We start from the raw sequence: 26547 nt of genomic DNA on the forward strand, positions 1-26547 counted from the left end.
ATTTGTAGCCCTAATTGAACATTGAAAACCGACATCTAATGGCAGCTGTGTGCTTCTTTGTCATAATAGTTCAAAGAGTATAACACGCATTAAAGGAACCCTACAAGAAATTAATTGTTGAAAAGACGCTTGCCCAAGAGCAACGCAATCCGATAAGAAATATTGACCTAAAGACTGACTGACACCTGTACACTAAAGTAAATGAAAGCAGCCTAAGATTGATAATTTATGTCCACATTTCTGCAAAAGTGGACCAAACAATATGATATTAAACCCCCAAAAAACCAGAGCACAGTACAATCACGAAATTACTCTTAAAATCTTAAGCACAGCTGGCTTTCACTGCCTCCATGATTTAAGATTCCAATCACTTCACATTGTTTGATCAAGCAGTAAAATTGAATCTGGCGGTAGGACGCCGATGTAGAAAGTCAATTCTCCTGTTCCAATCTACTGGTATGAATTTCAATTTGGTAAATTAATCATTGTCTTCATGCAATGTATCCGAAGTAAACGTTGAACCCATTAGCATCCTAAAGATATACCGCCCGTGCGTTTTGAGCGTGGCATCCAGAAACATAGGTTCTGTTTAATAAATTTAAAGTTATACGTGCTTTTTGGGTGTGTCACACCTTGAAAAAAATAGTTGTTCAAATTGAATTGATAATTTTCTAGCATTAAATTAATCACGACTTTTCGAATGAGACATTGTACGACAAACTCGCCCACGACAAGTAATCAATTAATTAATTTCTTTCAACTTTCGTTTAATTAAGAGCGGGACGCTCCCAATTCGTTCTGAATAGTGTGCGCAATTTCTGAATTGGAGCGCGCCACTTAAAACCACTTTTTAAAGATTGTATAAAGGCCTGCACATATATTGTATTTGTTGCAGGATATTATATTTCTTTAAATTTCGCTCCAAACTGATGATTTTCGAAAGCCAGAAACGCAGTGAGCCTTTGCGCGTAGTCCACGATGAAAAGCTATACACAACAGTGTTTACAGAGCATAAATAGAGCGCGGTGCAAATAGTGCCAATTCGGTCCAAAATATAGTGTTTTTTCCCAACCAGCGCAGGAAGCAATCCACGAAATTGAATAGATTTATTTGGAAAAGCATTGATTATGCGTAAGACTGCTTATAACACCGGAAATCTCTTTCTTATAGAAGCTTGCTTGTCTTGAAATGTTTTTCTCATTGATCGTCATAAATTATACCGCATTTGCTGCATTTTAAATGTAAGACCGCTTATAACACCGGAAATCTCTTTCTTAGAAGCTCGTTCGTCTTGAAACGTTTTTCTCATTGATCGTCATACCGAGTTACCGATGCGACTGCTGATGCGAAAGTAATCACCACATTATGACATGGGATATTTTTTCCTATCATGATGTGTGGATGAGTCTATAGCGAGACAATCCATGTCCCCCACCCCCATAGCACAACATGACTACTTCCCCCTCCTACCCTCCTTCCCGCGGGGCACATTGTCAACTTCGTCCGCTCCGTTACCATGGCAACGGTTAGGTAGGCAACCACTGAGCGATATCCGAAGCCAAAAGCTCAGTTCAATTGCCCGCCATTGAATTGGCGTCTCATGCATTGTGCGTTCATTACTTATATCTCGATCTGCAGAGAACGTGTGCATCGGTGCGGTGCGTGAAGTTAGTTCCATCAACGTAATATGTTCCTCGGTTTTTTTTCTTTAAAAAAGTTATATGCGAAATGTCGACAAAATGTTCAAAATTGGCTTATTTATTATTGAAAAAGCACAATGTAAAGTTTGAGTCGAAAGTATCATGAAATTATTTCTACCGAGAATGGTACATGAAGGAGGCATTGCCATTGGAATGTGCACAAAGAATTTCAAATTTTCATGACCCTAAAATCCACATATTACCTTATCCTATACCCCCGCGAATTTTGGTATATTTATCTATACAGCAATCGGTCTAGCAATAAATGTTGCCTCTAAATTAGAGTTGTGACATTAAGGAGACATTGAAACGTTTCCCTAATGTCCGGTGTCTCCCTAAGGTATAACTTCTAATTCTGACGAAAACAATTTTGTCTCCTTAATTTTTGAGCCGTCGTTTCTGCTATCAAAATTCTATTGAAAAATATCGTCGGTTGCAAGGAAGTGGGTCTGTGAATATTGTTCTTGCATGACTTGTGTGCAAAATGGCAGAAAAATGGGGGGGGGGTGGGGGTGGTGCCGAACTTTTAGGTTAAAATAACGATGTCAGAAACGAAAATAGTTAAAATTGTACGTGTCCGCAGTTGATGTTGCATACTTAGTTGTACTACGGAACAAACTAACATCTCTCTTGGGGGCGAGTAGACATTTTTTTGTGGGGGGATGGGGGACGCCTAATACTGTTCCCCTACTTCTCTCCAATGTCTATTCGTATCCATTTAAGAATTTTTTTCTCTTAAATCATTATTTCTCTCATCTGAGATTACATTCTGAGTGCACTGGGGACACTTGGGACCGACAAGTTTATAAACTCCCAGCCCGAAGGCTTGGCTTTTCGATAGAGCTTCTGAAATACGGCGGCACCGCATTGCATAAAGAAATTCAAGCCAGCAAAAATATAACGCTTGAAAGCTAATTTTGTTTTTTGTTTGGAATACAATAACGCGACCCAGAAACACGGCAGCAGTTTGAAAAGAAAATGCTTGCGTTAAATATTGTATAACATTAACAGTCGTGGTAAAATAGCATCACCTAGAAATTATTTGATGTTATGGCGAACACACAATAACAAGCATTTAGAGGCACGGGCAACCAAATTGTTCAATTTGTTTGTGACACAAAAAGCACGTTTCCTGTTTTCAAACCTTTTGGGGTAAAAATGCAAAGATACCCTCTCCTCCTTCTTTTTATTTTTTAGACAGGATGTCAGTTTGGTATGGAATTAATTATCGACCTATTTCGTTTATCTATTGGGACTAAAATTAATTATTAACTAAACTATTGTTTACGAATAGGGAAAAAATGTAATATCTCTCTTTGAGTATTATTGAAATTTTTCACAAATATTTTGGTGCAAACAGTTTACGTAGAACGGTTTTGCGGTCTTTCCGTTTAATTATTGTTTCTCATTAAGTACTTAGAATAAGGGTTGCAATACGAAATTTCACTCGAATAGTCATACTGAGAAATGTTTACGTTTTTGAGCATGTGAAACGGGATACTTTTTGGTTGGTTAGTTAATTTGTTTGTTCGTTTAACGGCTGGCTGGCTGACAGGCAGGCTGGCTGCCCGGCTTGTTGGCTATCTGGTCGGCTGGTAGGCTGATGGCTGGCTGGATGGCTGACAGACAGGCTGGCTGCCCGGCTTGTTGGTTGGCTGGTAAAATGGTTGGCTGGCAGGCTGATGGCTGGCTGGTTGACAGGCAGGCTGGCTGACAGGCAGGCTTGCTGGCTGGCTCGTTGGATGGCTGGTTGGTTGATTAAATGGTTGCCTGGCAGGCTGATGGCTGGCTGGCTGGCTGACAGACAGGCTGGCTCCCTGGCTGTCAGTGGCTGGTTGCCTGGTAGTCTGATGGATGGCTGGCTGGCTGTCTGGTCGACAGGCAGGCTGGCTGACAGGCAGGCTTGCTGGCTCCCCCGATGGATGGTTGGTTGGCTGTCTGGCTGACAGGCACGCTGGCTGCCCGGCTTGTTGGCTGGCAGGCTAATGGCTGGCTGGTTGACAGGCAGGCTGGCTGACAGGCAGGCTTGCTGGCTGGCTCGTTGGATGGCTGATTAAATGGTCGGCCTGGCAGGCTGATGGCTGGCTGGCTAGCTGGCTGACAGACAGGCTGGCTCCCTGGCTGTCAGTGGCTGGTTAGCTGGTTGCCTGGCAGGCTGATGGCTGGCTGGCTGACAGACAGGCTGGCTCTCTGGCTGTCAGTGGCTGGTCAGATGGCTGCCTGGTAGTTTGATGGCTGGATGGCTGGCTGGCTAGTCGATAGGCAGGCTGGCTGACAGGCAGGCTTGCTGGCTCCCCGATGGATGGTTGGCTGGCTGTCTGTCTGACCCGATAGGAAGGCTGGATACCCGCCTTGCCAGTTAGTTGATTGCTGGCTGGTTGGCTGGCAGATATGCTGGCAGCTGGCTGGCAGGCAGGCTGGCTGGTTGGCCGCTGGTTTGCTTGCTGGCAAGCTAGTTGGTTGACTGGCCGCTTGCTGGCAGGCTGTCTGGCTGGTTGTGGCTGGCGGCTGGCTGGCACGGGCAGGCTGACTGGTTGGCTGCTGGCTTGATTGCTGGCAAGCTGGCTGGTTGAGTGGCCGCTTGCTGGCAGGCCATCTGGCTGGCAGTGGCTGGCTGGTTGGATGACAGGCAAGCTGGCTGGCTACTTGGTGGGTTCAGTAATTGGTTGACCTAGTACCTGGTTGGTTATCTGACCAGCCTATATTGGGCTTGTATGCTTGCTTGTTGGCTCATTTAGCTGAATCACAGACCTGATATTTCATACTACTGACAAGATGGCTGCTGCCTTTTTTCGGCCATCAGCTGGATAACTAATTATTCTGTTGGTCGCAGCTGGCAGATTTCGAGACTTGGTTGGCGACTGACTATTATTTTGTTGTGATCGGATGGCTAGTCAGCGAGTTAACAGATTTGTTGAAGTGGCTCTCTGAATGAAAATAATGTTGATTGGATGATTATGGCACACAATGGTGGCGCCGCAATTGAAATTCTGAATTCTGACTTCTCCGAAATCCATTCAATGTTAATGTAAACTGGGGAACGAAGGGATTGCCTGACTTAAGTTGTGAGCAGTCACGATCTCCAATAATTCCGTGAACTATTTTTCTGTGGTATAAATTATTGATTTGCCCTGCGGGGAAAAAATCAATTCCCTATTTTTACTACTCGGTTCATGTTATTATGCATGCAGTTTAACAAACAAGGACACCTGTACGGCAAATTGATTGATTTCACTTTAATTTATGTGTGTTTATATAGAAGGGTCGCTTCTGCACTTTTGCTGGGAAGGTAAACTCAGCACGGGAAATCTCAGCACGCTCTCATAAACCAAACTGAAAAACGCAACAGACGCACGTATGGAAACACTGCTTTAATTAATCAGGGATGAAATTGTCAATTTAAAAAAAGTCTGAAAATTTGATGAAAGGTCTGAAAGATGCATTTCTTTCTAAACTGATAATGTCTTTCTCTCATATTCAAAAAGTCTGATTTCAGACAAAAGTCTGAAAAACTCATGCCTGAAAGGCATCTTTGATACCAAAATGATTAATGACTAATCGCCAGGTTAAGCGAATGTACTTTTTAAAGATAATAAACTGTCATCGATTTTGTTTTATCAAACACATCATATAATTATAATAGATAGGTCTACGCGTTGTGAACTTCCGATTTTGTAACAGTGATTGTGCCCGATTGTCGCGCGCAAGAACGCTTACAAAACGTACCAGGTGCGTGCACGTGTTTGAGTTGTCAATCAAAAGGCATGCGGGGTCATGTGACCGCAGTGACGTCACTGAAGATCCGATCGACTCGGAGAGATCGCCTGATCCGCATCCGGAGGAAATTGCAACTCGCCGCGGAAAACTACGGACACATCGGCGGCGATAATGCGTTGTTATATACACGACCTCGCCTCGGAAACGCAAATAATTATAACTTGTACCAACGGGGAAAACATGAAATGTAAAAAAAAATCAAAGGCAGATTGAATTTGTTTGATACGAAATGCCTGCTGGGCATTTCAAGGGCAGATGTTACATGGCGCAAATTACTGGCAAAGTTTAATTTTGTAACTTGCCCGTAACAGTGTACTGTGCTCGCCTGCGGTGTGGCTAAGTACAAGTCAGTTGCATATTGTACAATCAATTTCCGTGCTGGACACCCTACCAAGGCCAGTACACACGTGGCAATATCATTTCTTATACCGAGTGGTCAACTACAAGATTAATTTTCCTGTGTGAAATCATGAAAATAATTGACCTGTAGGTCCTAAAGGGTGAACGTGAGTTCGTTTCCACGTGGACTGTTGCTGGTGCTTACGCATTTGGTGACCGTGGCATTTTCGGTTATGTAACATTCCGGTTTGGTTTTTACTGGTCAGAAGTTTTGTAATGGCCCTCGCTCCTCTAGAGGGACCTCATAGTTCTGACTAATGGAGGTTTGATATTGTCAGACGGTATATCATTTTGTTTTTGTTGATACCCTTTAATCTTACATTCACTTGTTTCTTAACGGGGGACTTCTTTTATCAGATGCTGAGAAAAAGTTATGCGAAGTATATATGTTCTTGTTGAGCAAACATCAGTTTGTGTCTGCCTAAACCAGTTTGCCTGACGTGTTTCGCGGAGCTGCTATAGTTTGCTTGGTATAGGCTCATAAGTGCAAGGATGTAAGTGGGCACTGATATTTTTGCCTAAAATCTGAGGTAGGAAGGAATACACGTCATGTAGGCCTATCACTATGGTGCTAAAAGGAATTTACAATTGGGGGTTGGGGATAAAATCAGGCAATCGCAGGACTTGCTTCCCTGTTTTTGAATTACTAAAACACAAGTTTTCCTCTTAACAAGTCCAAATAATGCACCCAATTTATGATTGAGATTATTGAAATAACCTCCGAGCTTCTTGCAGTTTCTGTGCCGTCTTCACGACAAATTAACAGCAGGCATTGCGGACGCGATATACATGTATAGAGATGCTGCCGTGAGCATTCTCATTCGTGAAATATTCGCCCCAACTTCGTATTAAATAAATTGACTTCGGAGGGGGGGGGGGTGGAACAGGAACGTACAACTGCCGTTCGGAACGGCAGTAGCACTGCAGGCCCTGTCGAGCCATTGGGACGGTGCCGTGCCGAATTAAATTTGCCGATCTGATGAATGGTTCTAATCAAACGCCGTGCTCTTTTGCCATGCCGAATTCAAGAAACTTGGTGAAATGATTGAGTCAGTATGGCAGTGACACGGAATTTAGAAAAGGTCCTTACAAAATTTCACCCAGGTAGCCAACTTTTTCTTTAAAAAAACCCAAACCCTCAGCTGCATGTCGAATTAACGTACGCAAGAAAATATATAATGCTATTAAGAAAATTCGGCCAATTGTGCTCTAAAAAAAAAGGTATCTTAACTACGTGTATACGACATTCATCTCCTCTTAACAAACTGTATGACATTTTGCCTTTTGAAGCAAGAAGGGACCGATTTTTACCTAAACTTTATGTAAAAAAACTTCAACTCTAGTTACATAAATGCATCTTGTGCTCAGTGCATTACGGCCCTGAAACGTTTTGTTTTTCCCGAGTGATTAAAAAAAAGAAACACTGTATGCATATAGGCCTAAACCGGTGGATTACGGTTTTAATTAGTGTACTTTTCGTTTTTTAAACACCTTTGATAGCATTAGGCCTACGGCTTTAGGACACTAATTAATTCCACTGACGTCATATTCCAAGATTTCATTCAATTAGGCGATTAAATAAATCCACGTACTGAATTATACAATAACACAAATCCTCCTTTCGTTTTCGCGTTTGCATAACACACGGGTTCTGTTTTTAATTTCCTTAAAAATATTCCCGTCCGTGGATTTATTTTTCCAATCGACAGACATTCCCAAATGTCTCACAGAAAGGTGTTGTTGTTTATGCAAGAGAGGACTTCAAAATCTTTCTCGATATACGAAGACGGCAATTTATCCTTTCGTAGAATTTAAATAAGGAATTTGTTATATTACTATACAGATGAACACTTTAAACGGCTTCGTGGATGCATGATGCGCTTGGGGGTATCTGTGTAGTCAACAGGAAATGACATGCTTCACGCCCGAGCGGAGACGAAGCCGGTTTTGTGCGGGATCTCGGCACTTATAACCCTGCATGAAAAACAGTTATTCGCCTGTTGGGATTATGTGTAGTGTAGATAGCTCGCGTAGCAGGGTGATTATTAGAAAAAGAAACTATACAGATATTAACTGCAGTGTAAAACTATTTCGAGCTATCAACCGCGGTCAACTAACATAATAATATATCTCGAGATATCAACTGCAGTGTTAAAATATTTCGAGCTATTAACCGCGGTCAACTAACATATTGAATATGCATGTCTCGAGATATCAACTGCAGTGTACAAATATTTCGAGCTATCAACCGCGGTCAACTAACATATTAAATATGCATGTCTCGAGATATCAACTGCAGTGTACAAATATTTCGAGCTATCAACCGCGGTCAACTAACATATTAAATATGCATGTCTCGAGATATCAACTGCAGTGTACAAATATTTCGAGCTATTAACCGCGGTCAACTAACATATTAAATATGCATGTCTCGAGATATCAACTGCAGTGTTAAAATATTTCGAGCTATTAACCGCGGTCAACTAACATATTAAATATATCTCGAGATATCAACTGCAGTGTTAAAATATTTCGAGCTATCAACCGCGGTCAACTAACATATTAAAATATTTCGAGATATCAACTGCGGTCAACTAAGGCATTCAAATATTTCGGGATATCAACTGCGATTTTAATGTTTCACACTCGACGGAACCATCCGGTTGACACCTTCATTTTGAGATCTGAATCATTGACATTCGAAGTTAAGACAAGGCGTTCCATAATTTCGCACGACTGTGGTAGTTTTTATTATTTTTTTCTTCTCAAATCCATTCGCTTAAACTCCATGCCTCAGTACGTGGAGCTATTAAGAACGATGTAATGGTGTCTATGATCGATGATAGTCTCCAGTCAAATAGATAATATTGCCCCCAGTCTTATAGTTTTTCACACTATTACCCCCTCGTACGCGGTTAAGACTAACACGCTGTCACATTGTATCAGACGCTCATCCATTGAAACATTTATCTTTTCATTATGTTAAAATGTCATCTTTCCTAAAGTAGGCATAGTACGAATGCAGTTCGATAGAAGCACTGTTGCCTTTTGAAGTTTTCGTCCAAATCTCTTGCTCATAAAAGACGGGATTATTTTTCCATCTACATGTACATATCTTGAAAATCAATCAATGCTACAAATCGAACTCGAAAATCACTGCAGGCATGTGTTATTTCACGTACTATTTATTACACACACAAAACTGTGCTTATTTTATACTAGAAATGTGCCTTTCTACCTGCATGTATAAAAAAAAGCGTACTGCCATTTAATATACACATTACAATCTGTGTCGATTTGCTTATTTGTACAACTTCTTCATAAACACCTCAAATTGGAGCTTTACATTTTTAAAATCGGAACGAAACAGTGGTTTTGACCCGATTCAGGACTCGAGTTTCACAAGACCTCGGTTTTATATTTTCTTTCGACTGCGAAATTGTAAGCCATGCATCTCAATTTCATGTAAATTAAATTGAGAGGTATCAAATTCTGTCCATTTTTGAAAACTCAGAAGCTTTTCGACATGGTTGATGCATAGCTAGCTGTTTTCGTAAGCGTGTGTTCCACTAAAACGATATTGGGTTTCGGTTTGTATGCGTTGGAGAATTATTTCCATAGTAATGTTTTATTCCTCAGTGATTTGGCGAACACGATAGCACAAATGACGATATTTGACCAGTACATGTACATGTACCTATACCCAACACAACTTGGCCATTTTTAAACACCCCGCCATACAGCAAAGTTATTTGTAAAGGCCGCTTTTTTCCCATTTTGTTTTAATTCTGACGTTAAGCGGAGACGAAAGTAAACGAAAGTAGTCAAAACATCTACAAAATGACTGTTTCCAACAAAATAGTTGGGTAATCGCCAAAATTAATATTTTCAAACATCTTTAAATAACTTTTTTTTGCTCCCATTTTAACCAGGTCTGCAAATGATGAAAGAAATGTGTACATATGTGAAGGAAATGTCTGATATATGACCATCTGACATTCTTTTTCACGAACTTTAAAACCTGACAGCGGAGCGAAAAATTTTCCGGCGCGCCGTGAAAACTAAATCTCCCCATATACGTAGTGTAGGCCTACACAGAGCAAAATTACATATGAATAATTAATTAGCCATAATTCCAAAACCCTTGCACCTATGGTCATGAAATTTCTTGGGTATGTTCATGAATAGTTGTTCTATGCATGTACCGAGTTTGAAAATTTTTCGTCACTAGATGGCTGAGATCTTGGGGGGGGGGGGGGGGGGGGGGGGCGGAATTCCCCCCCCCCCCCCCCCCCCCCCCCCCCCCCCCCCGGCTGACAGATGATCAAAATAGCCCGTCCCTTTTAGGGTTAAACAAGAGAATATAAAAAAAATTGTAAAAATGTAAAATTTCATTAGCAGGTGTTATAAGGGCTAATCTAAGTATCACCTGTTGTCCACAGATCCCAGTCTCCGGTCTAACGTCTGATATATCTATTAAGCATGCAGATTTATGCGATCCCGCGCCTCAGCCAATCGGAGTCGACTATCAGGACTAAACGTTTGATTGGTCAATTCGAATGCAGTGTTATATAGTACAACGGCTGGGCATAGATCTATAAACTCTAGACAAGCTTGGCGCGTATACGTAGCGCGTGACCACAGCCTTTGTTTGCTGTGTCTAGGTTTTTTTAACCATGTCTATGACACGATAACGGGTGAATGACCGACGACCTGATATAGAAAGCGCCCGCTGATTGGTCAAACTCTAGAGGTCAAGAGGTGTCTTGCATAATTTATCAGCTAATCTGCTCACATATCATAGACCATGGCTTTTCACCATGGTCTATTACATAGACTATATAAGGGCAGGCACCTACCAGAAAAACAGACGACTTTTGTTTCGATTATTTGTTTATATGAAATATTTTAGAGATGACGACAAATTTCACCTTTCAGGAGAATCGATCCAACGCAGTGTATGGTTTTCACTTCTAATAGTTTCGTAGTGAAGGGCTACAAATGACTGTTACTTGGTGCATGAAATGGTTAATAAGATACATGTCAATTATCAATATACTAATAAACATCAGCCAAAATCCAATTTCCCAAACAAACAAAAAACAAACTAAAGAAAATCATTACAACACTATTTGATTTCATCAACTTAATGAACCACTACGAACTAATATATTTACAAGTTAATGATATTAACTCCAGAACAAAATTGGTCTCTCCTCTTCAAATGCCAGTGATTCTCCTGAAAAAAAAAAGCCTTTCCGCCGATATAGAAATCTTTAAAATTTTACGGGTAGATGTAGTTGCGTTTTTTTGCTAGACGACCATGATGAGTTTCTCAGGTAACGTGAACCTGTTTGTGGTGGGACAAAGGGGCGGGGCTCCCCTTGGGGGTTCCCTTGGGGGTGCCCTTGGGGGTTCCCCTCGGGTTGTGTAGCTTCCTCGTCTTGCCCTTCCCCCTGGGGGTGGGGTTCGGGTCCTTGTTTTCGGCGTCACTGTGAGCCTTCTCGTTACCCGAGTCAAACGCTGAATCTGTGAGAGATTTGCACAAATAAAATAAATAAAATGGAAATTTAAAATAATTATATCACTGAATATTTCAGATTGACCAAATAACAAAAAAACAACAATACTACGTTAATACTTTGTGTACATGTAAAGCAACTTGATCGAGAGATCAATATTTTTGACAAGACACCTGCAAAAAAAATGCAAGGTTAGGCCAAAAAAAAAATATTCGGTCTCTGGTCAGACCAAAGTTCCGGAATTGACGCGGCCACGCGGTTTTTTTTTTTCTTTCTTCAAGCTTGGATTGTACGGACAAGGTGGATACTATTTTGCTTTTTTGGTGTCCTCATGTACATTGGTGTCCTCGATCATTTACCTTGGTGCAATTTCCCATTCCTTGGTGCTCTTTGGTAAAAAAATTGAGGAGGTGCGGAAATAGAGGGCGCTGTTGGAGCTACCGCGGAACATTTTGGAGAAAAAAAAAGATCGACGCGCATGATTAAAATCGACGCGCGCGCTGACCAGAGACTGACTTATTTTTTTGTTTGGCCTTACTCGGTTTTCTTTTTTATACCATTGCTTCATGAAATTGATTTCTCAAAAGCAGACATAACAGCGCTTCTTTCCAGGTACCAGTAGTTAATGAACACATCAACTCCACTGTCAAGTTGAATTGATTTTTTTCCAGAGAGAGAATAGATGCAAACTGCCTAGGCAGTAAGCATCAGCAGAGGAGAATGCGGCGTTACCATGGCAATGCATCAGACTCGATTGTAAGTGCAGGCAATCTGATTAAGCTGGCACAGCGCCAAAAAAAGGGCCTTTTGTGCCATGCTAGATGCGGAAGCATTAATTATGAAGCGCAGAGATGTTTGCATCATGCCAACTGGCGACACAAACTCAACTGAAATACACGTGTAACTGGAAAGCAAAAAAGAAAAAGAAAAAAAAGTGGCGATACAATGCTTTACGCCATCAACTAATGCATACAATAAAAAATTCCACAAAGTGTTTGCTATCTCTTTTAATGCATATCCTTTAGTGAAACCGTTTGTCGCATCCCTGTTTGATTTGATGCTGTGGCGAACAGTTTAGCATTCACTCACTGCATGCATCAATTTCCATTAGAAATTCCTTTAAAGCTACAGTCCATCATTTGTTATTTGTGCATTTTGTTCGTTTGAAGCAACAAAAGAGTTCAAAATCGAATGAAGGATACTGAGCAACTAACCTGATGAAGTTTCAGCTAAGCTTCAGCTGTACATTCCAAGAAAAACAGCATTCTAAGATCTCAATTTCAAATCAAAAGTTACTGAATCATGTTTTGAATTGTTTTGAATTGCAGCTATACGCCACGTCGCGCACTGATCCGACGAATTATAACAACCGCGCGCGCGTGTGCGTCGTTCCAATACTTGAGCGCGCTGCGCTGAATAACAAAACGAACTACTAATTTAAATTTTCCTACGGTGCTTCTTAAGAATCACCGTTGGAAATGCCTTCTTTCGTTGATTACTTCAAAATGACAGCTTCCCAGAAAGAAAAATTTCACAGGGAGTTTAGTTCCCTTACTATCTTTCAACCAAGTATGTTTTTCAACAATAATTACGCCAGTTACTTTTCGGATGGCTGCAAATGATGGACTATAGCTTTAAACAAAACAGTGACATATGCTTCTGACCGGCAAGACAAGGTCAATTTTTGTGTGTAATGACTGAAGCAATTCATTTAGAGGAGTTCCAACGAATTCCCAAGGCAGTAAACACCGCCCATAATTACACCCAAGCGACACGAGCCAAGATGCAACTAATCCGTCAAACCAGATTAATTCCGAGCGTAATGGACAGGCATGGCATTTCGCGGGAAGATTGCCAATCTGCTTGATAGCCTAATTACTGGTGTTTCTGTGTACCGTGCCCCAATTTATGTTATGGATGGACTAATGCGTGAAGGACCAGCTCATTACCAACAAATTTCTTCAATAACATGAATCGGGTCTTGATGGCCAAACCATTCATCCAGTGATAAGACAGATTAAAAAAAAAAGGGATGTAGAAACCATCTCCCAGGGGTGATTTAGCCTGGTGCCCGGAGCATGAACCGAGGCGATGACCTAGACAGTGCACATCTGTCAATTGGATTTCGGAGACACATCAAACCAGACACACCTGCTCTCAGCTAATGAGAACTGGAGAGGGAATTATTAATTTTGGGGGTCATGATTGTTCACATCTTTTGACCCTGTTTAGACACAACTGTATGTTGTAATGTTATCGATATGAAAGGGTTTTAAAATGATGACCTCGTAATAAGCATGGGAGATTTTGAAACGGTGGCATCAGCACCAGAATTTGCTCCTTTATAACCCACATACTTTGTTTTCCATTTGGGTCATTTAATAAAATTGCTGTCCAATTTTTTGTCTGTCCCTGTTACATCTGACATCTATAATTTTATCGTTCTAATGCAAGTTTTTAATGCATTCGTCCTCCAAGAGTGACTATTAATATCGCAGTACCTATCCAATGGCAAATTACAAAGCACCAAGGTAACAGGGACAGGAAAAATTTCACACTTTGGGCCCTAAATTTATAGCATGACCTATTTATCAGAAACCTACAAAAGAATCTGTGGTATTTAAAGTTGATCATCAAGAAGGTACGTAACAAGAGCTCATTGAAAAACAAATCTTTAATTTTCTTTCAATAGGTAGACAAATTGATTCAATTACACTGAAACCAGTTTTAGGAATTGCCAAAATCCGTGTCATGAATTAAGCCAGGACATCATTCTCCAGAAGTGTCCAAATTTTATGAACATTTGGCTGAACACAAAATCATAAAAAAATTATTAATTGATTTTTTTTTTTACAAGGTTACACTGAAATTCAATATATCTAATCACTTTAAGTTCCATTTTCCTCACAACACCAAGTCCTTTTCTTACATGTGGGTTCATATTTCAGTATTTTGTTTTGAGATCTAGAAATCAAATTCTTACCTTTTGCTCCGTTTTCCCCACTGTTTGCCTCAAACAGTTCGTCACTGTCCTCTTCCTCGTCGCTGGAGAATGTCACCGCCCGGACCCTCCTGCCTTTCCCCCGGGTCTTCTGCCCTGTGGTCTGTTGCCCCTTCTGGCCGGGTTTGCGTGAGGAGGGGGCAGGGGTTACTGGGGCCTGATTGTTGTCATCGTCTTCTTCATCGCTGTCCAGGGAGGATTTGCCTCGGCCGCGTCTCTTGGTGTTCCTTTTTCTGACTGATGAGACAAGGATTCCAAAAAAATCCAACAATTTTACTACTTATCTCTGAAGTTATTGTCAACAGTTTGTAAACATGAATGACATATGGAATGCGATTTATACAAAATGAGCTGAGTTGGTAGAATTCTAGTTTTTGTTTGCATGAGAATCGTCTCCCAGCTAAATCCCACAATATTCTACAGATAATAATATGGAAGTGTGGCACTTGCTGAAAGGGATCCGAAACACATCCTTGCTAACCGCTCAGCTCAACAAAATAAAAGAAAACAACCTGACAAAACAAAAAGCAAACAAAAATCACACCCCCTCCCCCCCCCAAAAAAACCCTGTTACTTCTTCTCATTGTCTTCTCTCCACCTGTTTCTTCAGGCTTGCAAGCTACAGTGCCTAGGGCGCTTGTGAGGAATCCTTGGTTTCATTACCAGAAATGATTAATAATAATAATTAACAAAACAATTTAAAGGGGAAAAAAAAGTGTTGTCGGATCTTGTTGGATTAAGAAGAGAAAATATTATGAAAGCAAAAGAATCAAAAGTTACAAGTAAAAATAAATTCTGGACAATACCGTATTCAATCTGTAAAATCCAATAAAGAATGATAAAATATCCTGTGAATGTTCTACGGACCCTGAACACAAAGAAACATCGCAACATCAGGCAATAAGGCCTACAACATTATATTACAAGATCCGGAATCCTCGGGCCGGTTCAATTAGTCATTAATTTCTGTTATCATTTCATCTTATTAGTCACGTCAACGAGAAACTGAAACCAAACAATTTGTTAATATCGGAGTAATACGATCCCTCCATTGCTCATTCCTAACATGTCATATAAATCATGTTTGAATGAGAAAAGAGTTAGCGCTGGAGTGCTGTGGCCTCGTGTTTAAAGCTATAGTCCATCATTTGCAGCTATCCAAAAAAGTAACTGGCATAATTATTGTTGAAAAACATACTGGTTGAAAGATAGTAAGGGGACTAAACTCCATGTGAAATTATTCTTTCTGGCAAGCTCTCACTTTGAAATCAACAAAAGAAGGCATTTCCAACGGTGCGTCTTAAGATGCACCGTAGGAAAATTTAAATTAGTAGTTCGTTTTGTTATTCGGCGCAGCGCGCGCAAGCATTGGCACGACGCACAGGCGCGCGCGGTTGCTATAATTCGTCGGATCAGTGCGCGACATCGCGTAAAGCTGCAATTCAAAACAATTCAAAACATGATTTAGCAACTTTTGATTTGAAATTGAGATCCTAGAATGCTGTTTTTCTCGGAATATAAAGCTGAAGCTGAGCTGAAACTTCATCAGGTTACAAGTTCAGTATCCTTCATTAGATTTTGAACACTTTTGTTGCTTCAAACGAACAAAATGCACAAATTACAAATGATGGACTACATGTATGTCTTTAAGGACACTGATTCGTGGTCTGTGAGTAAAGCTGCAGGTTGTGGGTTCAAGTCCTGGCGGGGTCATGGTGCATGTGCCCTTGGGCAAGGCACTTTGTCACTCACTGCTTCTCTCCACCCAGGAGTAAATGGGTACCTGTGAGGGCAGAGATGGTTATTGTGATTGAATTAGCTTCCTTGCGCCTAACAGGCTGCATCGAGCTGTATACTCCCCAGGGAGCTGAGATGGTATTTGGAATGTTTCATGGGCCTAATGAGCAGGGGTAATAATGATGTAGCGCCTTGAGCACCAGTCCTGGTGGATACGTGCACTTTATAAATATCCACTATTATTATTATTATTATTATTTATGGAGCTGTGTTCCAAAATTACACAAATGTCTTTTTATAAAAAAAATGTCCAACCCATGTTACATGATTACATCTGACATCAATGATTTTATAATTCTGAAACACTCCTTAATGCAGTCATCCTCCAAGAGGGATTATGAATAGCAAACTGCCTTTCCAACAAATAACACAATCGTTTGAAGTCATTCTTAATGATACTTGACTGGCAAAATGACAAAGGGCCCAGGAAACAGGGACAGGAAAAATGTCACACTTTGGATTCTAAATTTATACAATGACACGATTACAGTAACGAGCGACATTCTTGGACCTAACTACTTGTTGAATCCATTAAATTGCAAATGGAGATGTACGTTGTTCCAATACATCAACCTTATTCAACAAATGAGAACTGATGATCAAGACAGAGACTGGGGAAAACTGACTTTAAAGGTACGTGTATGTATATGATATCATTTGCTTTTTATGCATTTTAATGCACAAAATTGCTCGAAATCTTATTAACTTAACTGAAACTTAAAACTGAACTGGAACTGAAACTGAAAACTGACGTTTGAATTATGTGGATAATATACACTTTGAGAAAACAGAGAAAACGTGTGCACAATATTTGGAGTCTCGTAACTGGATTCCGCTGCTTAAAGCACATGGAAAAAAACTGAGCCCGTGGGCACACTTTCCCATTTCAGGTGGAGTAATATCACAGGGTATTTGGTACCAGTCCTATCTTCACTTTGAGCAAGGATATTCTCGGGTAATCTGTAGGTAAGTTTCGGGTAATTGTAAATGTACGTGCCTTTAATAACGACTACTGCACACCTTGCAGTCATAAAAATTGATATCCTTCTGATGGAATGAACTCTGTACTCTTTTTAGTTTTGTTCTTTTTTTAGGGGGGTATGTCATGTACCGGTACGCTGTACAGTGTTCAGGACATTTCTTTAAAATACCTGTAATGACACCACGAATTAGCTTAGGTCTTTTTTTTTTCTTTTTTTTTTCTTTTAATAAGATTGGTTACTACTACTATTACTGTAATAGGGCGAGAGGTTTTGCGAACTCCGTCCACAATAGGGCGATACACCTTATTGAGGCAACAAAATAACTGTCGCCCTTTTATGAAAACGACCCTTAGGACAAGGAATTTTGCTGTCGCTAACCATCTAGATCGATTCCTCATGGTCCAATTAGTATAAATACTAAATTTCGTGGAAAAAACATAAGGTAAACTTGGGTTAGGTGACAGTTTAGGTTTGTGCACAAGTCTATGGGAAAGTCACCCTATTGGGGCGAAAAGAGTAATTATTATTTATGACACTATGAATTAGCTTCAGTCTGAACTTCTGCCAACAACACGGGATGAAATGAAACAGATCTCTCGCAACACATGCATTTTATTATAAACCCAAAATTTTTGAAATGCTTTCCAGCAGGGGAAGTATTTAATATGCTATTTCAGTCCGAAAATGTATGATGTGTGATGACATACGTGGATTTTTTGCTGAGGGAGGGGGCACCGTGACGAGATATTCGTGTGCAGTTTTATTAAATTCTGTGGCATCCGGGGTATGTTGAAAATGGATAAAATAGAAAGAGATTTTTTTTTATTGGTAAAACGGGATGATCATGATCCCTATACCAATAAGAATTAAATTGCCCCCCCCCAAAAAAAACCCCACGAAATCTTTCAAGTTACATCAAACAAGTTTGTAAAACGCGATTTTCAGAGGATAAATCTGTTGAATGTAAAGAAAATATGATGAACATTGGTTCACCAAGATTAACTCTTGGCTAAAAAATCTTCTTATTAACAGACACACAAAACCAGTGCATTTATAAGAGCTCTAGGCCAACAATTACATGTAAATAACTAAACTCAGTGGATATTTTTCAGACCTCTGAAGTTGAGGGCATGGAAGAACTTTTATCTGAAATATTCAAACTACTCTTCCACAAAATACGCTGTTACTCCGTATGATACATGTACCTTCCACCTTCCCTGGCAGGAGCACCGTTCGACAGGGTGCATACTACAGTTATATTAATACTCACGTCCAGGGCTCAATTTAAGTTTGTCTTGAGTCACAATTTCAGACTCAAACCCGAGTGACCTTGGCACAGGACTTGTACTTAGGCTTAGAACTCATGACTTTTGAGTCCCTTTTTTTTCTTTCTTCACCCGACAAAACCATTTAAAAAAAAAAATATTGTAAACAAAACAATACCACTACATTTAAATTCAATCAAATGACCAATGACTCTGACTAGAACTCAAACCAAGCGACTTGTAAATTGGACTCAAACTCAACAAAAGCAATCTGCGACCGACTCAACTCAAGTTACTCGAATGCAACTCTACAGTTTACACTCACCCGAGCGGCCGCCGTTCTCCTTAGCTTTAGCCGCAGCCGATGCTTTACTGGCCTTGTCTGCCACGGCTACGTCATCCACGCCTTTGTCATGGCACTCGGCCAGTTTCTGCTCAAAGTCTTCCACCATCACCTGCCAGAGTTTAAAGGAAAAGGAACAATGTTTTATTGGAATGGCAGACAGAGTTGTTATCTTTTCCCCAAAAGTCATCTTAGATCATCAACAGTCAACCCCCGAAATCATCCAGGCGCAATTTAGGTACATGTTATTCAAATTAATTATTACCTTTCCTTGAGATTTGACTTCGGACTATTTTATTACTTCTGTTTTATTTTCCTCCACAAGTTACATAAAAATGTACAGGCGTGTGACTGAGAGCTCACGAATAGAAAGGACATTTCAAGCTTTTCAAGACTCTCTGCAGTGGGTTTTTTCCACAAGATTTTAATGGCATAATAGAGAACTAAAAAAGAGGAAATCGTCTGATCTGAGGAAAAGTTCTATGTCTAAATATAAATTATAATTAATAATAAAAAACAAACACTGTCAGATAAATGTAACGCAGGACTCAGGAGGAAATTGAGTAACATCATTTTGTTTTTGCCTGATTTGTAAACAAAAAGAAAGCACAACTATATTGCTACAAACGAAACCACAGTGAAACAGTTCAGAGAGTAAACAGAAATTAAGCAAGTAGATAAAATTATTTGGGATTTGATTTATAAATCTCTTTTGAACAGACAAGAAATCCCAAAGTAGGCCTAAACAATGGAAATTGTGTTTGAAAACCCCAGCTAGGAAACACCTGGGTTCATACAAATGTAAAGATCTCTTACCTTGGTCTCTGGCTTGGAGAACTTCTTGGCCTTGGAGAGGATGGAAGTGAAGCAGGCGTAGACCTCGGCGTCGTGAAGCTTGTCTGCAAAGCAGGCAAAGTTCTCCTGCAGGCGACGCACGCACTTCTCGCTCATGTTGAGGAGGCCGAGGCAGAAGGCTAGGTCCTGGGGCTGTCGATCGGTCCTGGAGGGTGGGAGACAGGGGTGACAAATTGATGGACGTTGTAATGACACACCGACAATGACAGTCAGGAGGCATATTTAATGAATTTTTTTTGAAGGAAAGTATCTTGATTAAAGAGGGTAATGACTGAGGGTAGGACCAAGGTGGTCAGGAGGGGTAAGGAAGGAGCAGAGGTGTGGCAGGGGTTGGGTAGGGGTTGGGCAGGGATGGAGCAGGGGTGGGGCAGGGGTAGGGCAGGGGTAGGGCAGGGCTGGGGCGAGGTGGCCGGGGCAGGGGTTGGGTAGGGGTGAGGCAGGGGTGGGGCAGGGGTGGAGCAGGTTGTGGGGCAGGTTGCAGTAATTTGTCGAACTCAGCTTTTTGATCTTTTCCATTTCATTTTCTTTGTAAATCACTTTGATTTTGCTAAAAGCACTGTACAATAAAGTACCCATGTGTATAGTATGATACAACAACAAATGGGACAATTTAATTCACACTTCATATATGTGGAATTTGGGAGACATGTGGAATTAGAGAGACATTTCAATGTCTCCTTAATGTCTCAGCCCCTATTTAGAGGCACAATTTTACTGTCGCAAATAGGCTAGACCAATTGCTTGTGGTCCAATTAGTAAAATTACAAACATTTGTGGAGGTTGGAAAAGGTAAGATTGGGGTAAGGGGTTATTAAAGTTGGGAGAAAAATGTGCAAATGTCCATGGGAATGTCTCCCTAGTGACCCATTATCGGTAATCTCAATTATTATTATTATTATCAAACAGCAAAGAATGGTAATTCAAAGATAAAATCAAACAGACTGACCAAAAATGTTGAAATTAATAACTACTTGCTCAAGCAGCTTAACTTGACTAATGTCATCGCTTTTAATGTCATCCACATATTATCCAGGTCCCACAAATAAAAACCCATAAATCTCACTCATTATCCAACATTATCATTCACAATTCTCCCACAGGGGTCAAATGTTCCCACAGATTTTCAACTCGGCCCGTTAAAAATTGCTGCAGTATGGACATACGTGAACGGCACTTTCCCAAGATGTTTTTGTTTCATCTGTTTGGTGTTTGCCAAACCTTGGGAAGCATCTTAAGTACACTCTTCACGGATGGTTTCTACGTCAACCTCTGCCCATTAGTTTGCTAAGACTGCCGGGGAATTATTCCGAATTAAGGCCTACACAACGGCCGCGTGCCGATCGATCAGGCGGTAATTGCGCACACACCGGTGGAATGTACACACAACAGTGCAGCAAATAATGGGAAATTATGCCCAGGGAATTAACGCATGTAAAGACAGTGGCATTAACTGGAAAATATGCTGACTTAATCCTCAAGAAAATTTGGCAAGATATTTTGGTAAATTGGTAATCGCGCACACACTGGTGGAATGTACACACAACAGTGCAGCAAATAATGGGAAATTATCTCCCAGGGAATTAACGCATGTGTGCATGCAAAGACAGTGGCATCAACTGAAAAAAATGCTGACTTAATCCTCAAGAAAATGTGGCAAGATATTTTAACGACGACCAAATATTGCATCTTAAATTTTTTTTTTTTTACAAGATGTACTTAAATTGGAAACCTTTATGGATCTTACGTCATCACTACAAACTTTAGAGATTATTTTAAGTGGGCTACTTGTCTAGGGAAAAAAAGACAATTCTTTGAGTTCTATATGGACTGGCTAATGAGATATTTTACCATCAGTCGTAATGCAGGTTTGTTTTTGAACATCTTTCTTAAATTAACAAATTAAATGCAATACTTACTTCATTCCCAAACACCTGAACCCTTCAAACTACAAGCATAAGGCCCCCCAAAAATAATAGTTCTGCTTCCGGTTACCCTATCTACCCCTTCTTGACAGCCCCTATCGTAACTTTTTTTGGGGGAAAAAATGAGGAAAAACCCCGAACATCATAAATTACTACCTTTTACCCTTGACTACACGCAGACACCTCCATAAAGTCGTACACAAAACAAATTGCAAAAAAAAAATAATAATTTCCCTACCTACCTACCCTATTTCCGAATGCCATGTAATCAGAAGCAGAATTAGTATCTTTTTTGGGGGCCTAACCTCTACTGTACAAAATCCTGCTGCCATTCTGAGTAATTTAATTTAATTACAAATAAAATCTAATCAATTTAATTGAAATCTGTTTTCTCTCCTCAAGGCATATCTTGGGATTAGACTTAAGAATCTCTCAACTCTAACAGTCAAAACTAAAGTTAAAATAATTTTGTATCACAGTTCTGTGAAAACTAATTCAACCTGGGCTCCTCACACTGTGTGTTAGTATATCTTGACATATATTTGTTTACCCCCCTCCCCCCTCCTCCGATAAACGAGGGCAGGATCAACCCAGTTCCCTGCCAAGTCAACCATTCACCCAAAGAGGCATTTGACCCACTTTAATTTTCCCTCCGTAAAGCCAAACAGGTCTACGGTAATCCTCTCTCATGTACATCGAGATGCCGTGGATCGATCCGTCCATCTGCAAACATCGCGTTGTCTGACAAAACAACCTGTGTTTTCCCATTCAACCCTGCCCATCCACATATTTCATTTCTTTATTTAAATGATGAAAGGTTTGCGGAAACACCATGTGCGAATAATTTCTCAACTAAGAGAATGGTTCTGTAAAGAGAGTTTTGTATACATGTACCTCTGGTTCTTTTCAGAACCATTCTCTTAGTTGAGAAATTATTCGCACATGGTGTTTCCGCAAACCTTTCATTATTTAGTATCTCCACCATGCAAAGCCTCAAATCTTACATATCTTTATTTGCACGCCAGGAAAAAAAAAATTAATGTGAGTTTTTCTCCTTACTTGAAATCAATAGGAGCTGGAGAATTCAAACAAAAATAAAACTGACATAGAATTATCAGGGTTTTTTTTTGCATCCATTTTCAACCGAATTCATGCAAGCATAACACATCCAAGTCTGCCTCTACTGTTGTTTTGACAGACACACTGCAGTTCTGCCAACAAAAAATAATAATTGATTTTCGAAACCTAATTATAAAAGAACCCTTCACAGCTCACAAAACAACTTTAATGTGATTAGATATTCAAGGTGAAGACATGAATAACTGTGATGTGTTTTTTTTTTCCCGGGCAAAGTCGAGAGAAGTGAAAATATTTTCATTAGCACACTAAAAAAAAACACCGGGCAAATCAATATTGGTTGTTTCAATTAGAGTTGGCGTGGGCCAGCAGTGGTTGCTCCATGCACCGCCAGACTCTCGGTGTGTGTGCAGGAATTAGGGGATTATTACTAATGAACGCGGTGCGTGACCTTTGTGGATTTACTTTTATTAGTTTAGTAGATGGAGGGATCCAGTCGCACCTTGCAATTAAGACGGGCAATTGTCACGAATTAAGGTAAAGTAAACACAACAGGTTTTAACACATTGCAGAGGGGGGGGGGGAATGGGGGAATGGGGGGAGGGGAGGGTGCGGGGGGAGGGGAGGGTGCGGGGGGGGGGGGGGGGGGGGGGGGGGGGGGGGGGAGGGGAGGGTGCGGGGGGGGGGGTGCAAGGCAGAGAAATTTGATGGGTGGGGGTAAGGGTAATTGGGAGAGGATGAGAAAATGAATGTAGTTTGGCTAGGCATAATCAATGAGCTCACACTAGTGCGTCAAATTGGGCTAACGATTTGTCAGGAGTGATATCGGGAGAATATTATTAATTTAAATCTACAAAATAGTTGGCACAGGCTTGGAGGATGGCTGAAGGCATCAGGGTTTTAGGGTCTATTATTATATATGTTTGTTTAATTTATTTAAAGGCAAACCTTTAAAAACCCATTTCTTTTGTTCTGTACCGGTATTTTATAGGTAACCTAATGAATTCTGGGGAAGTGTGGCCTAACAGTTAGGGTTTGTGACTCAGGGGTTCGAATCCAGCTGCTGGCCATACATTGTGTCCTTGGGCAAGCCACTTCATCCCCACTTGCCTCTCTCCACCCAGGAGTATAAATGTGTACCAGTATTAGCTGGGGAGTAACTATGGACTGGCATCCATCTGGAAGGATAGAAATATTCTCTGTCGTTTCATGCCACTGAAACCAGAGATAAACGACGGCCTGATTGGCCATATTGGCTTGGGACAAACTTAACTTAATATAAAATGAATTCCAATTCCAAAAGGGAATTCTTGAAAAATCAGGGAATATCCTGACCAAAAATCCTGAAATCAGTCCAAAAAAAAAAAAAAAAAAAGAAAATCATGAAAAATCTCATCCCTGATTTACAAAAAAAATTGGAAATTTGATCACGTACACGTACAGCCGTTCAGTCGCAAAGTCTGATTTCAGGTTAGTGAAGTGTTATGGATTGCTTTCTGACATATTTCAACCTACCAAATATTAATACCCCAGAAGGCCCTAATACAAATATTAACGACCATTAACATGTAAAATGTAATCCTGTTCATGTGATACTGATATAAAATTCATTCAATCAGTTTACTAAGTTGAGTGTTTATTCGGGGAATACTTGTTTGCCTAGCCAGGGTACGCAATTCTTTTGACAAGTCGGCTCCTGAAGATTCAATTTATGAGCCCTCGATCTGCAACATAAGCATTTCCCAAAGTATATAATTCTGCCTAGTACTAATTTTTGTAAATTGGTAACAAAACTGGGTGGAATGCTTTTAAGTTGGCAAACAGTTTATCATACTCTCTGCTTAATAAACACTGTAAATATAAGAAAGTTCTCCAAGAAGATGAATGTTGGTTCACATTACCAATAGTGCAGTGAATGCACATTTCCCACGGTGGCCTAAAGAGGGCAGTGTTTATTCAATAGTAGTACTTGTAATAAAGTTTATGGTTGCGGACTAGTGAATAAACTGCCATAGATCCCAGTGATAAATACACCCACTTCCAAAATTCAGGCAAAGATACTCACAACTCTCCAAGGTGTTTGAGACACACATCAAATTAAAGCTTATGTCATCATCTTTCATTTTTATGTTCAATTTTTCTTAGGGGGGGGGGGGGGCCTTATTCCGTTGACTTTTGGGAGAAATTTCCATCCAAAGACAATCACCCCTAAAAGTAGTCTGCCTATTGCCATATTGAAAAAAAATGATGCCTGCGCTCCATTGCAAAATTGAGCAATTTTAAGGCCAAATTTAAGGACAATAATTCGGCTCTCGAAGCGGGTGTGGGGTTGCAGATGCCCAAAATTGGGAACACAGTAGTTTTCTAGCATTTGTTGGGAGAAAAAAATACATATAAAGAAGAGCACGGCTATGCATTTTTACTGATGCAAATGGGCAATTCCACGTTACTCACGTTACATTTTTGATGTTTTTGAGTTTTCTTAGGCTGTAATTACCTTACTGAAAAGGTTTAATAACTGTTATCCCCATGGTAAATGTAAATAGAGTAGACCTAGACCTACCTAAGCACCAAATATGACATCCAGAAAATCGTAACGTGAGTAACCGATTTTGTGTGTCTTGTTTATCATACATAACACATTTTTTCTGGATGTCATCTTTGGTGCTTAGGTAGGTCTAGGTCTACTCTATCTCCCATGGGGATAACAGTTATTAAACCTTTTCAGTAAGGTAATTAAAGCCCAAGGAAACTCAAAAGTACATCAAAAATGTAACGTGAGTAACCGTGGAATTGCCCATATGATCTTGTTAGCTCACCTTGTAGCCCGGAAGCGATGACACAGCTTCTCCACCAAAGATTCTGCCTGTCGGTCCTTCTGGATGAAGGCAAAGACATATCTAGGAATAATAATAAAAAAAGATAGGACTTTGATTCAATAAAGTAAACAATTAGACTTATTCTATTGAAAGAAAAATATTAACAAAACATGATCAATATCAGACAAATATACTTTATTGCTATTAATATGAATTGATTCTGGTAATGAAACCAAGGATTCCTCAAAAGTGCCCTAGATACTGTAGCTCGCAAGCCTGAAGAAACCTGTGGAGAGAAGACAACGAGAAGAAATTACAGTTTCAGTGGTGGGAGGAAAAGCCCAGAAGGATATTCTTAAGAAAACCCACGGAATCAGGTAGGGAATGAATACCCAATCCACATATTGGCCCAGGCGGGATTCGAACCCGGGTCACAGCAGTGGAGGGCAAGGAGAGTACCGCTACACCAACCTGACTCCCCAAGTGGAAACAAACATTTTTAAAAATACCATTGTAATGATATTTTAAATCTTTCTGCTTTACATTTTTTGAAATTTGAAAATTAAAATCACACGGCCGGCTAGCCAGCAAACACAAACCCACCTAGACAGCCATCTCTCCACCAACAAAATTCCAAAAGAAACAGATTAATCTTAATTTACCACCAAAATGTTGTCAACTGACTGACAAATGAAAAAAACAAAACTATTTTTTTTACAAGCTCAAACGATGACAATTAAACAAATGTGGCAAAATTAAAGTGGTAAATTATCTTATCCAAGTCCTCTTCTTGACTGATACCTCATGACCACAAAAGACCTTTCATTTTTGTTCTACCCGAAAGTAGGTCATAAACACAATCGATATTATCTCCAGTAAAACCGCATAAAGGTAAAAATGGTGTTCTATCAAATCTTTTATTAAAGCAACACAATAAGATGAAGGTGGACGCAAGATGCTCCGTGCGGAGCATCCAAATGTCGAAATAAATGACATTAAATATCAACTACACAACGAAACCAAATTGAACCTGTCCATTCAATGTCCATTAGATGATGAAAAGTGAAACCGGCGAGTTGGTTGTTAA

At 40.2% G+C, this 26547-nt stretch overlaps 2 protein-coding genes and 1 pseudogene across 2 annotated transcripts in view; all 3 read right to left on the reverse strand.

Moving 5' to 3' along the window:
* Positions 1–3177: 3177 nt before the first annotated feature.
* Positions 3178–3682, reverse strand: LOC119743296 (transcriptional regulatory protein AlgP-like; the record flags this gene model as incomplete). Its single annotated transcript, XM_038219699.1, has 1 exon — positions 3178–3682. A coding segment is annotated over one exon (402 nt), but the record flags the coding sequence as incomplete, so codon positions are not given.
* On the reverse strand, positions 3674–7024 carry LOC119743297 (annotated as a pseudogene).
* A 3526-nt stretch (positions 7025–10550) lies between these two features.
* The window catches only part of LOC119742690 (condensin complex subunit 1-like), a 53768-nt gene continuing 37771 nt past the window's right edge, over positions 10551–26547 (reverse strand). The window contains exons 27-31 of the mRNA XM_038218853.1: positions 25461–25541; positions 19604–19787; positions 18770–18899; positions 14382–14636; positions 10551–11405 (exon numbers count right to left, since the gene is read on the reverse strand). Of these exons, the coding sequence (XP_038074781.1) occupies positions 11212–11405; positions 14382–14636; positions 18770–18899; positions 19604–19787; positions 25461–25541 (844 nt within the window). The 3' untranslated portion in view covers positions 10551–11211. The remainder of the gene's footprint in view (positions 11406–14381; positions 14637–18769; positions 18900–19603; positions 19788–25460; positions 25542–26547) is intronic.

The sequence above is a fragment of the Patiria miniata genome, unplaced genomic scaffold, assembly GCF_015706575.1.
Source record: "Patiria miniata isolate m_02_andy unplaced genomic scaffold, ASM1570657v1 HiC_scaffold_6, whole genome shotgun sequence".
Taxonomy (NCBI): domain Eukaryota; kingdom Metazoa; phylum Echinodermata; class Asteroidea; order Valvatida; family Asterinidae; genus Patiria; species Patiria miniata.